This window comes from Eupeodes corollae, chromosome 3 (assembly GCF_945859685.1).
Source record: "Eupeodes corollae chromosome 3, idEupCoro1.1, whole genome shotgun sequence".
NCBI classification, from domain to species: domain Eukaryota; kingdom Metazoa; phylum Arthropoda; class Insecta; order Diptera; family Syrphidae; genus Eupeodes; species Eupeodes corollae.
This window is the reverse complement of record NC_079149.1, coordinates 41680968-41693904: the sequence shown is the minus strand read 5'-3', so window position 1 is coordinate 41693904 and position 12937 is coordinate 41680968. Positions and strand designations below refer to the sequence as shown.

The 12937-nt window shown below is 33.6% G+C and overlaps 1 protein-coding gene across 1 annotated transcript; it reads left to right on the top strand.

Moving 5' to 3' along the window:
- Window positions 1-4255: 4255 nt before the first annotated feature.
- On the top strand, window positions 4256-11519 carry LOC129949986 (juvenile hormone epoxide hydrolase 2-like). Its single transcript, XM_056061743.1, has 4 exons — window positions 4256-4597; window positions 4671-4870; window positions 4941-5148; window positions 10638-11519. The coding sequence occupies exons 1-4, from the start codon at window positions 4394-4396 to the stop codon at window positions 11439-11441; spliced, it is 1416 nt and encodes a 471-aa protein (XP_055917718.1). The 5' UTR covers window positions 4256-4393; the 3' UTR covers window positions 11442-11519.
- The last annotated feature ends 1418 nt before the right edge of the window (window positions 11520-12937 follow it).

Below are 12937 nucleotides of genomic sequence, written 5' to 3'. Positions count from 1 at the left end.
GAGGGTGCAAAGAATACTTACTTACTTAAGGTGGCACTACAGTCTTGTGTGTACTAGGGCCTCACCCAACAAACTTCTCCATCTAGCTCGGTCCCTAGCTAGATGTCTCCAGTTTCGCGCTCCAAGTTGGATGAGATCACTTTCCACTTGCGCGCCACCTGATCCGCGGTCTTCCTCTACTGCGCTGTCCTGTAAGTGTAGATTCGAAGACTTTCCGGGCTGAAGCATTGGTTTCCATCCGCTCTACGTGAACAAGCCATCTAAGTCGTTGGGCTTTTACCCTTCTGGCTAAGTATACGTCGCCGTACAGCCCGTGCAGCTCGTCGTTTTATCTTCTCCTCCACTAACGTCACTTACGTAACTCGAGAGAGGATTTAACCACTCAATTGCTTTCTTAGCCAGAAGAAACAGCGGTTAGCAAGAGTTATTCTTCGTTTGATCTCAGCGCTGGCGTTGTTTTCTGCATTCATAGCGGAGTCTAGGTTGACGAAGTCCTTAACTACCTCAAAGTTACATTTGCCGAAGGTGACGTTTTGACCGAGACGTTGGTGTTTTGGGTCCTTTCTTGACGACATCATGTACTTTGTTTTGCACTCATTAACTTCAATACTCACAAAAGGTCCATTGACATCACGCTGAGTTCTTCCGATTATGTCAATGTCATCAGCATATGCTAGTAATTTGATAGAATTTTGAAGGATAGTGCCTCTAGCGTTGACGTGTGAGCTCTGCACTATTCTTTTAAGCACGATATTAAAAAAATCACATGATAGCGCATCACCTTGTCTAAAACCTTTTTTGACATCGAAAGGTTCTGTTCTGTTGTTTCCAACCTTTATGAAGCAGCCTGAATTCTCCATGATCATCCTGCACAAACGGACGAGTTTGGCAGGGATGCCAGAACTAGAAATGTCTCTTTACAGCTCGTCCTTGTAGATGTTTTTATATGCGGCCTTGAAATCGATGAAAAGATGGTGGGCGTCAATTTGGTTTACTTGGGTTTTTTCAGGATCTGCCGTAATGTGAATAATTGATCGACTGTGGACTTTCCTGGTCTAAAACCAAACTGATAAGGACATATCAGGTTGTTGACGATGGGCTTTAGACGTTCACATATTTTAGCAGAGAAGATTTTATAGGCGGTGTTAAGTAGACTGAATCCTCTATAGTTAGTGCAATTTGAGGGTCTCCTTATTTCAAGATCGGGCAAACAATACTAAGGTTCCATTCATCGGGCATGCTTTCTTCGGACCATATCTTACAGATAAGTCGGTGCATCCTCCTAGCTAAATTATCTCCAGCTGCTTTAAAGAGCTCGGTATTCAAGCCATCCGCTCCAGCGGCCTTATTAGACTTCAGCTTAGATATGGCAATCTTTACTTCGTCTAAGTCGGGAGGACAGGATTATTCGCTTTCGTCGCCTTTGTTGAATGGATCATCCTGCCTGACAGCGGATTTCAGTTCGTCGTCGCTGTTATACAGTCTGCAGAAGTGGTACTTCTATATCCTCAGCATTGACTGTGGTTTCATTATGATGTTTCCACTTTCGTCTTTGCAGCCTTCGGTTCTAGGTTTATGTACCTGTGAATTTCGTTTCACCTGTTCATAAAACTTTCGAACTTCAATCCTGCTTTTAAACCTCTCAAAATCTTCGACCGCACGCTTTTCATGCCCTCTCTTTTTCCTTCTGAGAAGTCGGTGTTCCTCTCGCCTCTTCTGCTCATAGAGCTCATGAGCAGCTCTCGTCCAGTTGTTTGGCTGCATTTGCCTGCCGACATTTCTCATCAAACCAGGGGTTCCTTGTTGGTGGTTTCTTGAAACCCAGCACTTCAGAGGCGACTTCTCTGATTGCATCTTGGTAATGTTGCCACTGGTTTTCGATACATTGTGTTGGCGGCAGAGAACTTCGAGAGAGGTTACTTGTAACTCGGTCGGCAAAGGTCGGCGATCTCTTGCGATTGTAGCCGTTTGACGTTGTACCTTCTTCCAGTATCTCCTTGTTTTGCCTTGAGTCTGAAAACCCGAAGTGCTACCTTGGCTACAACGAGGTAGTGGTCCGAGTCGATGTTAGCTCCGCGGAAAGTTCGGACGCAATCGTCGTCGATCGCAATATGGTCAATCTGGTTGACGGTAGGTTGATTTGATCTCCAAGTTAATTTGTGGATGTTGAGGTGTAAAAAACGCGTACCAGCTTCCATGACTTTTCGCCCCCAACAACTTCCAACTATGGTTGGAACCCAATCTCCAGTTAAGGTACTAGGCACTCGATGTTCACCACGGGGAGGTGAGAGTAGGAGTTGATAGACAGAGGTGGGTTTTGAGAAAAACCTGTGGACGCTTGTGTCCTCTTGAATGCACATGTCTACCATTTGAACAAAGTGCAAAGAATAGATGAGGCTTTAAATTTGCCATCCCTACTGTATTGGCTGCATTCAATTTCGTGTTACTAAAAGAGTCTAAAACGCATAATTTTTATATTTCACTATTTGTCCAAGCTGTTCAAATGTCAAAATCTAAGAAATTTAATCGTGTATGCCAATGCCTAATCCTGAACTTCATTCCAATTTATCACGTTATTTTTAAAACACCCTTTACTTTATTGTACAATGAAGTGTACATAATGCTAATAGAATTATTTATATTTTCCTTCCTTCTCGACCAAAGTAAACAATAAAAAGAAACATAATTTATTATTGTACTGATAACGCTTATATATTTACACATTTGCCGGTGAACGATCTGATCCGACATATCAACTCCCCCACTGTCTCGAGTGTTGTCATTTTGGAGCTAACAAACCTGCACAAAAAAAAGCTTTTAAACAGCTGAAATGTGTTGCATTGTTGCTGGTTTATCATTTAATTGAAACTGCTTTTGTTATTTTTTTTATTTTTGAAATAAACTTCTATTAGGAGAGAATTATATTTATAGCATTAGAATATAGGGTGATTCGTATAAATAATGTCTAACAAAGAGTTCAAAATATCGCCTACTTTTATATGTTTTTTTCTTAGCCAACAAATTTAACATAACAAAATTTCCTTACTCTGTAAAATGTTGGTGGTGTTTTATTTATTTTACAAAGACTTACTTTAGAGGAGGTATAGTTTACGAGTCACAGAATGCAACTTCAGCCGTAATTCTTAGTTTTACTGTCCATAAGTGAAATTACCTCTTTCCAAAGAAAAATTGACATCATAATAATTGATACCTGCTCCTTAAAAAAATAAATAAATGTTGCTTTGGAACATACTTCACCTTGATCCATTAACTTGGTTTTTTCAATCTTTGCAATAACAATTTTTATGTATTAAGGCAGGATATGCCATTTTGAAGTGTCAAAATATTTTTATTAAGTGGTTTGTTTACCAAAAAAAATTAAGTTACAAAATAAATAGTAATTTAAAACTTCCCACAACTTAAAAAAAATAAAACAACATTTCTTTTATTTCAATCAAGAGTTTTTAAAAGAATTTCTTGTTCGAAATTTATAAAAAAAAAGTTTAAAAAGGTTTGGTACAATATTTTCTAGAATAGAATTTGATATTAAGTGTTTAAGTTTCTCTTTTCCTTGAAAGGGTGATAACTTTGCTTATTGTGCTTTAAATTAAACACCTTAAATTCCATTGCAGCAAGCGTTCAAAAATACCTCGAACTTTAAGTAAAATTTGGGGTTTCAGTGGGCTCCAAAATAATGTTTCGTCTTTCTTAAACAAATATCACTTTATTCTGCGGACCGAACTAGGAGAATCTTTTTTCCTTAAAAGAATTAACCAACCATTTTTGGGAGTGAGTTTCTCGTAGAAGTTTAACCTCTTTCACTAGCACTAAAAAAACACCCTTTCACATCTCATGTTTTTCTAGAATGTTATATTACATACCTCTACTTTTTGTGGCCTTTATTTTTAGGTAAAAGAAACTTTTGTAAAATATTTGTGCTTGAAAGTGCATCCTATCAGGTCTTCAAATATTTCTATCAAAAAAGATTTCGGGAAGCTTGAAATTAGCAATTCTGTTTTAAAAATACGAAATCATAAGAAGTTTCCAAGACTCCCTTATTTTAGTTGTTTTAGGCGTGATTAACTTTACCCAGTCTAAAACTAAAGTTCCTAAAGTTTAAGAAAAAAAAAAAAGTTATATGGCACACTTATACCCAATTCTCCCCTACCTATGCGTACGTGGGAAAATAAATATTCTAAACCTTCTCGATAAAATTATCCCCAAGAATAAATGTGGCCCTGCATACAAAGAACCACTAAAATCACTAACGTTATGTGAGTCCAACTGAACGGTTTAGTTTTTTTTGTTTTTCTTTTTACTTCGAGTTGTTTTTTTTTTTATTTAACACTCGGAATAAAATTTATAATATTTAATCAAGCATAGAATTAAAAAAATGATCAAAAAACTTATTTTAATTAACGTTAGAATTATCGTCGCGATAACTGTGCTAAGTGCATCTATACTGTTATATCAATATATTGCCCAGCCTTTGGTTTTACCAAAATTCAATACCACCAAGTACTGGGGTCCCGGTGACGGGAATACTTACATCGAGGATAAAAGGATTAGGCCTCTCAAAATCCTTTATGATCGTGATGTGAGTTTAAAATGTCGTTGATAAAAGTTATTAGTAAGTTTTTTTAATTTTTTGTTTAAATTCATATAACTAGACAATCAACGAACTTCGAAGAAGTCTCGATAGACCATTAGACCTTCAAAATCCCTTGGAAGAAGCTGGATTTCAGTATGGTTTCAATAGTCGACTTATGCGACCACTAATCGACTATTGGAAAAGTATTTATCTGCCAAAATGGAAGGTCCGACAGGACTATCTAAATCAGTTCAAACATTTCATGACACAAGTTAATGGGTAAGTTGTAGTTAGTTACTTGATTTTTTGGGAACTTTTGTGAATAGTTTTTGGTTTTCCCCCAATTAAGCTTACACATTCACTTTATTCACGAACATCCTCATGAACTTCCACCTGAAGTTGGATACATTCGAATACCGGTACTACTTTTGCACGGATGGCCAGGATCAATAAGGGAGTTTTATGGTTTTATTCCGAAACTTCTAACCTATTCGGATGATCATATTTATGGTTTTGAAGTTGTTGCACCAAGTTTGGTTGGGTTTGGATTTTCATCGGTAAGATTTGATTTAATTTCAAAATACATTAATTATTAGTTTTTGTTCAATGCATGTTCAATGGTAATTCTGAACAATACTTGCAGGCTTAAGAACGAAGTATAGCTTCCGCTGTTTACATTTTGGTATGCTAATCAGGCAAACCAATGAAACGCAACAAAAAGATAAATCGATAATGAATAAGCTTATCACGTTTCCACAGACAATATTTAGTTTTTTTTTTCTTTTATTTTTAATTCCAATCAAGCAATATTTTGTATACAAATACAAATGTTTTGTTTTGTTGATGGCTCTCATAATTTTATTATTTTGAGTTAAATATCGGATCCATATGCGGATACAAACTGTTGAGGTTTTAATCAAACAAAACGAGATTGTGGAAATGCACATGATGCTAATGTCGATACATATTTTGATTTAATTTTTAAACCCACACGGCTTCGTTTTTAATGCTATTGGTTTTATTTATATTTTCAGTTTAAACAAAATGTAATGTAACCTCAACGGTGCATAGAAATTCTATTGAATTTTGTTCCTTAGATTTTTCAATGAATTTAATTTTTGTTTTAGCACTTCACTTAATAATCGTAAATAACCGCATTTTTTGACTTCATGGATTAAAGCAAAATAAAATATTTAAATATCGATACAAATTTTAAGCTAATATTTAAAACAAAACATTTAAAAACCAACAACTTTTTGGAAAAATATAAAACTAGTAGTTTGCATAATTTTTTCTTGTCATTGAATTATTTTCAGGAGCAATTTTTGTTTGATTTTTCGGAAAAAATGAATATGGTTTTGGAAAATTGAGGATATATTTAGCAAAATCAAACCTGTATTTCATAATATAATAATAGGGAAAGCTAAAACCAACTAGTTTCTAAAAATTTTAGAAAGTTACACCATCGAATTATGACATTTTATTATTTTTTTAAATAATAAGCCATGTATTTTTCGATTTGTGTGCACTCCGAAAGTTGATCTCATTTTTTTACTTGAATGGTGTTTCATTGCTTTTGTATTTCAATAAATAGTTGGTGTTTATTGTTGAAACGAATGCTAAATCGAGTGGAGATTGGGGTACCACTGAGATTCAATGTTCGCGATGCCAAGCACTCACTAATTTTGAAAAGTGTTTGGGATCTTATGGCTGAATCACATACACGCTTCAGCTTCGGCTTCGCCTGACGTTTACGAGTTCAGCCATAGGAATTCAATGCATGCTATCACAATGTAGCTTCGACCTTACGTTTTGTTTGACAATCGTAAGGAAAAGAATGTAATGTAACGTAATGTGACTCCAAACGGAAGCTCTAGTTCAATTTTCTGAACATTTGCTTTGTCTGACAGCTCATCAGCAGGAAAAAAATGTCAACAAACAAAATATTTGCTCTTTGAAGGGATGAAATAATAGAAATGTCATTCAAAGCAACCTCGAAGCGGGCCTAACGTAACGGAGACGAAGCCGAAGCTGAAGCGTGTATGTGTTTCAGCCATTAATCTCGCTTTGAATGCCTTCTATTGTCCTTAGCACACGGAATCATTCCCTCCTTCGAAATATCACGATCTGTTACCAAGAATTTAGAAGATCGGTCCGTACGTTCGTGCGTTCGTACGTTCGCTACGTTTTTTTCGTTGTCCATAACTCAAGAACCAGAAGAGATATCGACTTCAAATAAGAAATAATGTTTCATTATTCGGTCAAATTTTAACAAAAATCGAATAGACAGTTTTTTCTTACAAAAAATAAAAACTTAAAAAAAAATTTAACAAAAGTTGGTAAAAATTGATTTTCGACAGAAATTACTTTAAAAAATTTGAGATTATGAATTCCAACAAATTTTTATTTATAAGAAAAATTGTTGCCAACATTCTAAAAATTTTGAGAAAAATCGCATTGACAGTTTTTTTACGAAAAATAAAAACCTAAACAAAAAACCTAATAAAAGTTGGGAAAAATTGATTTTCCACTCATATATCTTTTCGAAACTTTGAGATTTTGGCTTTAATCTACTTTTGTCTTTAAAAAAAAATATTGTTTTCAACGTTAAGTAAAATTTTGAAAAAATCGAATTGACAGTTTTCTTACAAAAAAAATAAAAACCTAAACAAAATTCTACAAAGGTTTGTAAAAATTGATTTTCGACTCAAATATCTTTTCAAAAATTTGAGATTATGGCTTCCAACTAATTTTTACTTTTAAGAAATATTGTTTTCAACATTCAGTAAAATTTGGAGAAAAATTGAATGAATAGTTTTTTACTATTTATTTTAAAATAAGAACCTTAGGAAAAACAATACTAAAACATAGTAAAAATTTACTTTCGAATCAAAAAGCTTTTAAAAAACTAAAAATATTGTCTTCTTTTTCATTGAAAAATTAAATCTACAAGAAATAATACCCAAATTTGGTAAAAATTGATGATCGGTTCTTGATGTATCTCAAATTAATTTCCAATTTGTAAAAATTAGAGAAATGCTACTAAAATTGGTAAAAATTTGTTTTCGACTAGTTATTTTCAAATTAAACTTTTCCTTGATATAAAAATATTGTTGGTAATTTAAAATTTTGTAAGAATTATTCAACTGACAACTTTTTACACGAAACAACTTACACGAAAACCTACAAACTTTTAAGCAAGACGAATCGACCGACGGGATGGGAAGTTTTCAGTGTGGGTCGCATCCCAGCCTCTTTTTCTTTTATTTAACGGATCCATTGATCTAACTTAGTCTATTGGATATTTTTTTGTGTTAATAAAGTTCCGCTGAAGAAGGCAGCAATCAATGCCGAAACGTTGGGAAAGTTAACGTACCTTAATTGTTTCATTGTAAAAACTACAGCGACCAAAAAATCCGACGGAAAACTAATCACAATAAACGAAAGTGAAAAGTCCTTATCTATAGGGTACCTTACATTTCTACCGCATTCAGAACTAAAAATGTTTATTTGTGTTTCATCACAAAAGAATATTGGGAAACATCGTTTGCCTTGTCAAAGTGATTCGCTTTTATTTTGAACGAATAAACGACTTGGTGCCGTAAAATAAAGTCCAGTTAAATAAAATTAACATTGGTCTTATTCTAATTGGCTTAATTTCACGGCACTTTTGCGATATATTGTGAGGAGTTTATTTGAATTGATAAGTTGAAAGTGAAAAAAACGTCGTTTATTTGGAAGATATTTCTAATATTAGAAAATTATCAATAAAAAATTAAAAACTTTCTATTGTTTTCAACAAAAGTCTGTTTTACTGCCTATAAAATTGTTATATTTTTAATACCCGTGTTTTGTTGGAAAATCTATCCAAAGTATAGTAGCATTTTACACAAATAACAAAAACAATATTCATAGTATGAATAACACCGATAAAAGTAAGAGTAGTATCTTACTATGGATGGGTTTTTGACATTTATACGAGCCTCGAATAGATCTTATCTTATTTTGTTCTCAAATGTTGGTACATTGCTATTGCATTCATATCTCGATGGCTGTGTTCGTTAAGTAGTTGTGCATTTGGAATTATGTATGTGTTTTCCATTGGGGAAAAAATCAATCTGCTACTGTTGATATTACTTGGTTTTCTTGATGAAAATTGACTAACTGGGCTTATTTTGCAAGAATAGAAAAGATAATTAAGTTTTTCTATGTTTCCAATAAAGGTTTATCTCAGTTTTTTTCTTTTGGTGTTTCCACCGCACAAGAAAATTTAAAAAAGATTAAATATGACAGCACTTTCTAAAATGCAAATTTTGTTTCGATGTTTTTGATGTGTGAAGTGCAAATGAGATACATAGTTTGATTCGTGTTTAACAATGAAGAATTGATTAGTTCACCACCATATAAGAATATGCTACCTAATCCATGTCCATTTTTCTTTTGTAATTTTATTAAAGTAAAACTATATCTTTTGTACACAAACATGAAAATAAACAGACCATAATGCATTATCTGTCAAACCAACTTTTCAGTTTTTCTTCTCAAATTAAATTCATTTCAACTCGATTCAGGTATATAAAGAATTGAGGCGATCTTCAAGCTCGCTTCAACACCAATGTTAATGTAGTAGGCTACGAACAAACCCCCTTTTTTAATATTATTCTGACAGATCTTCTTTCAGTTGTACCAATTCTTAAATACAAAAATTTGGCTTCTGCGGATCGTTTTGTTGGCAATTTCTCACTGTACTATGTATGGAATACCAAAAAAACGCACTTGTCGTCAAATTTTAAATTTTTACGAAATGATATTTCAATTTCTATCCAAAATTCAAGTCAAGTATCGGTTAGTTGCAAAAGATCTAATTTAAGTAGATGCGATCTGCCGCTCTTTAGATTGCTGATCTGGGGATATAAGAAAAAAAACCTTAAAATGCTTACAGTATATTATTCAGATCATTTCAAAACTCTTGCATCGTGCCTTAAATATTAAATTATTATTTTTTAAATTTATCACAAATAAAAGAAGAAATGTTTTTGAAAATTTGCAACTTTTGAAAATTTAGTTTGAGCGAAAACTTACCAAATTGTTTAAAACTTAACGAAAAGGCTGAAGTGAAAAATTAAAATGCTTCTATATGAGATATAATCACAAAAAGAAATAGTTATTTGCTATTTTACCAAGCCTATTAGTTGTGTTTTAGAAATTTATAAAAAGGAACATTTTTAATGGTTTCAAAAATACTCCTGAACAAATAATGCTATCGACTAAAGTTGATGTTTTTCTAAAAATCATAACGTTATACAAAATTAATATAAGCTCAAAAAAAAAAACAAATGATAATTTTTGTATACAACATAAACTAATAAAAATTGTTTTTCATCTCAAATATGTACGAAATATGTTATTACTTGACAAACTATCAAAAATTATTTATTTTTGTTCCTTTCCTTCATTGATTTTAAAAACTATCAAATAGTTGTTTTCTTAGCTCAAGTCGTACTGGTGAATTTTTAAGTTTACTTGGAATTCAAGAACTAAATTATGAAGAAAGGACAAGGTTTCATTTTTATTAAAAGAATGGAGCGGAAAGTTAAACTGATATCCTAGTATTTTGCTTGTTATTTAACTATTTCATAAATATTTCAAAATTGTATTACTTTTTCAATTAAAAACAGTGAATCTTGATAGTGCTAGTTCAAAACATTTAAGCTAAAATAATCTTTATTTGATGATTTTGACTTTAGTTAAATGATGGTTAGATTCCGAAATTCTGCAGATTTGACTTTTTAACTCAGAATCTTACCAAGAATTTAAAATTTTACAAAATCTTACGAAACAAATTGTGTATTTTTTTGATTATTTTTCATTCCTACTTTCATATAAATGTGGACCATATTTCGAAATTCTCCTAATAAATATTTTTTCAAATTTTTTTATTTTAAAGTTTTTATTACACTACTTCGAGTACATGTAAATCTATTTTACATATACATGATCTCTTTTCAAACTCAATTTTATCACATATTTTTTTTTTCAATTTCAGTCGTCGTCCAAAAAAGGCTTCACCACCTATGAAATGGCCATTGTTATGCGTAATCTCATGCTTCGCCTGGGCTATAATCGGTTCATTGTGCACGGAGGCGATTGGGGATCAGTAATCGGAAGTCAAATGGCCACCATGTTTCCCGAAAACGTCATTGGCTTCCACACCAATTTGTGTGTAATGCAAACTCCTCTAGCATTATTCAAAACCATGATAGCCAGTATTTATCCGCCACTTTTCGTTCGCAAACAACATGAACCCTATCACTTTCCAATCACTGAGAAATTCAAATGGCTAATCGAAGAAAGTGGTTACTTCTTTTTGCAAGCAACCAAACCCGATACAATTGGTATTGCATTGGCAGCAAATCCTGTGGGATTAGCAGCGTACATTTTGGAGAAATTCTCAACTGGAACAAATATTCAGCATCGGAATTTAGACGATGGAGGATTATTCGATATGTCCATTGATCTGGATGCAATGTTGGACAATATTATGATTTACTATTTGGGCAATAAGATTATGTCAAGCATGAGATTTTATGCTGAATCAATGTCTCGAATACAATCGAAATATCAGTTTGATAGAGTTCCAACGGATGTTCCGATGGGATGTATTCGCTTTAAGAATGATCTTCCGACGCCTGTTGATTGGGCGCTGCGAGATAAATATCGAAACATCATTCATGTAGAGTACTCGGATCGTGGAGGACATTTTGCAGCAATGGAAGTGCCTGATATACTTTATAAAGACTTTATTGTATTTGTGAGGAAATTGTGTAACATTACAGACTGTTCAAACTAAGTATAAATAAGCATATTATAATTATTAAATGTTAAATCTCTGTAGTACATTAAAAACAATTAAAGTGGATAAGATGAACATTTGTTGAGATTTCAATGTAAAAAAGTACGTATACGCTTAAGTCTGCCAATACCAAATTAGTACAGAAATTAATAATAGGGTAGATTTTAAACTTTATTATTTTCCAATCTTCAGTAATCAAAGTAAATACAAATTCGACACATGTTATTGAATAAATATAAATATTAAATAACAAGCTCTTGGTAGTCACTTGAGATCATGCCTTCGAGAAATAACAGATGTATGAACATTTTCCTGAAAAAATTGAGCTTGTTTCATTTGTTGTGTTGCTCAATACTCATATAGTCTTGGAATATCATTGAAGTTTGGTCGCGTTCTTAAGCACCTATATAGAGGAACGAGGGCGGATGTATGGACAGGTGAAGAACTCTCAGACGGTAAAAACGGATAACCAGATGATTTTTGTATTTTTTTTATATTTTACGCGCACTCAAGGGGATATGAATACCCTTATAATGATTATACACAGTGCGAGTAATTAGGAAGGGAGGATAGGATTGGAAAGGAGATACCGATGCACATTGGCTTTGAATGTCTGCATATTGTAGGGAGTGGGAAAAATTGAGTCTGGTAAACCATTCCACATTCGTGTAGTGCCACTTAATAAAGAATCTCTGTAGGACCGACATTGAGCTCAAGGGTAAACTGATGGGCATTCCTTAAAGAACAAGTATTACGGTTGAATTGTTTGAGGGGAGGAATGCAACTGGCTATTTCATTAGAGCATTGCTAATGGAAGTAGCGATAGAATAATGAGAGACATGAGACCTTACGACGGTGCTTGAGAGATGCAAAAGTTTCAGTTAGACAATGGTCACCTATCATTTTTAGAGCTCTCTTTTGAATTCTGTCCAAGAGACTCAAGTGGGTTATAGGAGCACCTGCCCAAATATGGGAATTGTACTCAAGTTTTGGACGAATATAGGCTTTATAAATTATAGCCAGATCAGTAGGGGTAAAAAACTTTTTGCATCGTCGGAGAAAACCTAAACACTTAGCAGCATTTTGGGATGTCAAATATGTGATCGCTCCACAACAAGTGGTTTGTAATGCACATACCTAGGACTGATAGCTGTTCAGTCTCCTCGATGCAAGTACCACTCGTGGATAGTGGCATTGGGGGAGAGTTACGCTTTTGCGACAGTAGACAGCATTGAGTTTTCGAAGCATTAAATTGTACACGGTTTTTGATTCCCCGTTGGTTGTCCACATCCGAAGAACAAGGATGAGAATCTAAAAACGAATATGAAAAGCTGAGGGTACTGTCATCCGAGAAACAATTTAGTGGGTTAGAAGTTTCAGACAAAAGATCATTTATAAAAATGAGGAAGAGCGTCGGAGACAAAACGGAGCCCTGGGGCACACCAGCGTTTATTTTGTGATTTTAGATTTGAACCCGTCCAATACTACTTGAA

Excerpts from the sequence above, each read along its gene's own strand:
- LOC129949986 (XM_056061743.1), top strand. The coding sequence starts at position 4,394 with ATGATCAAAAAACTTATTTTAATTAACGTTAGAATTATCGTCGCGATA. Across the intron at positions 4,871-4,940 it reads TTCATGACACAAGTTAATGG|CTTACACATTCACTTTATTC; the intron begins GTAAGTTGTAGT and ends CCCCCAATTAAG. Across the intron at positions 5,149-10,637 it reads TTGGGTTTGGATTTTCATCG|TCGTCGTCCAAAAAAGGCTT; the intron begins GTAAGATTTGAT and ends TTTCAATTTCAG.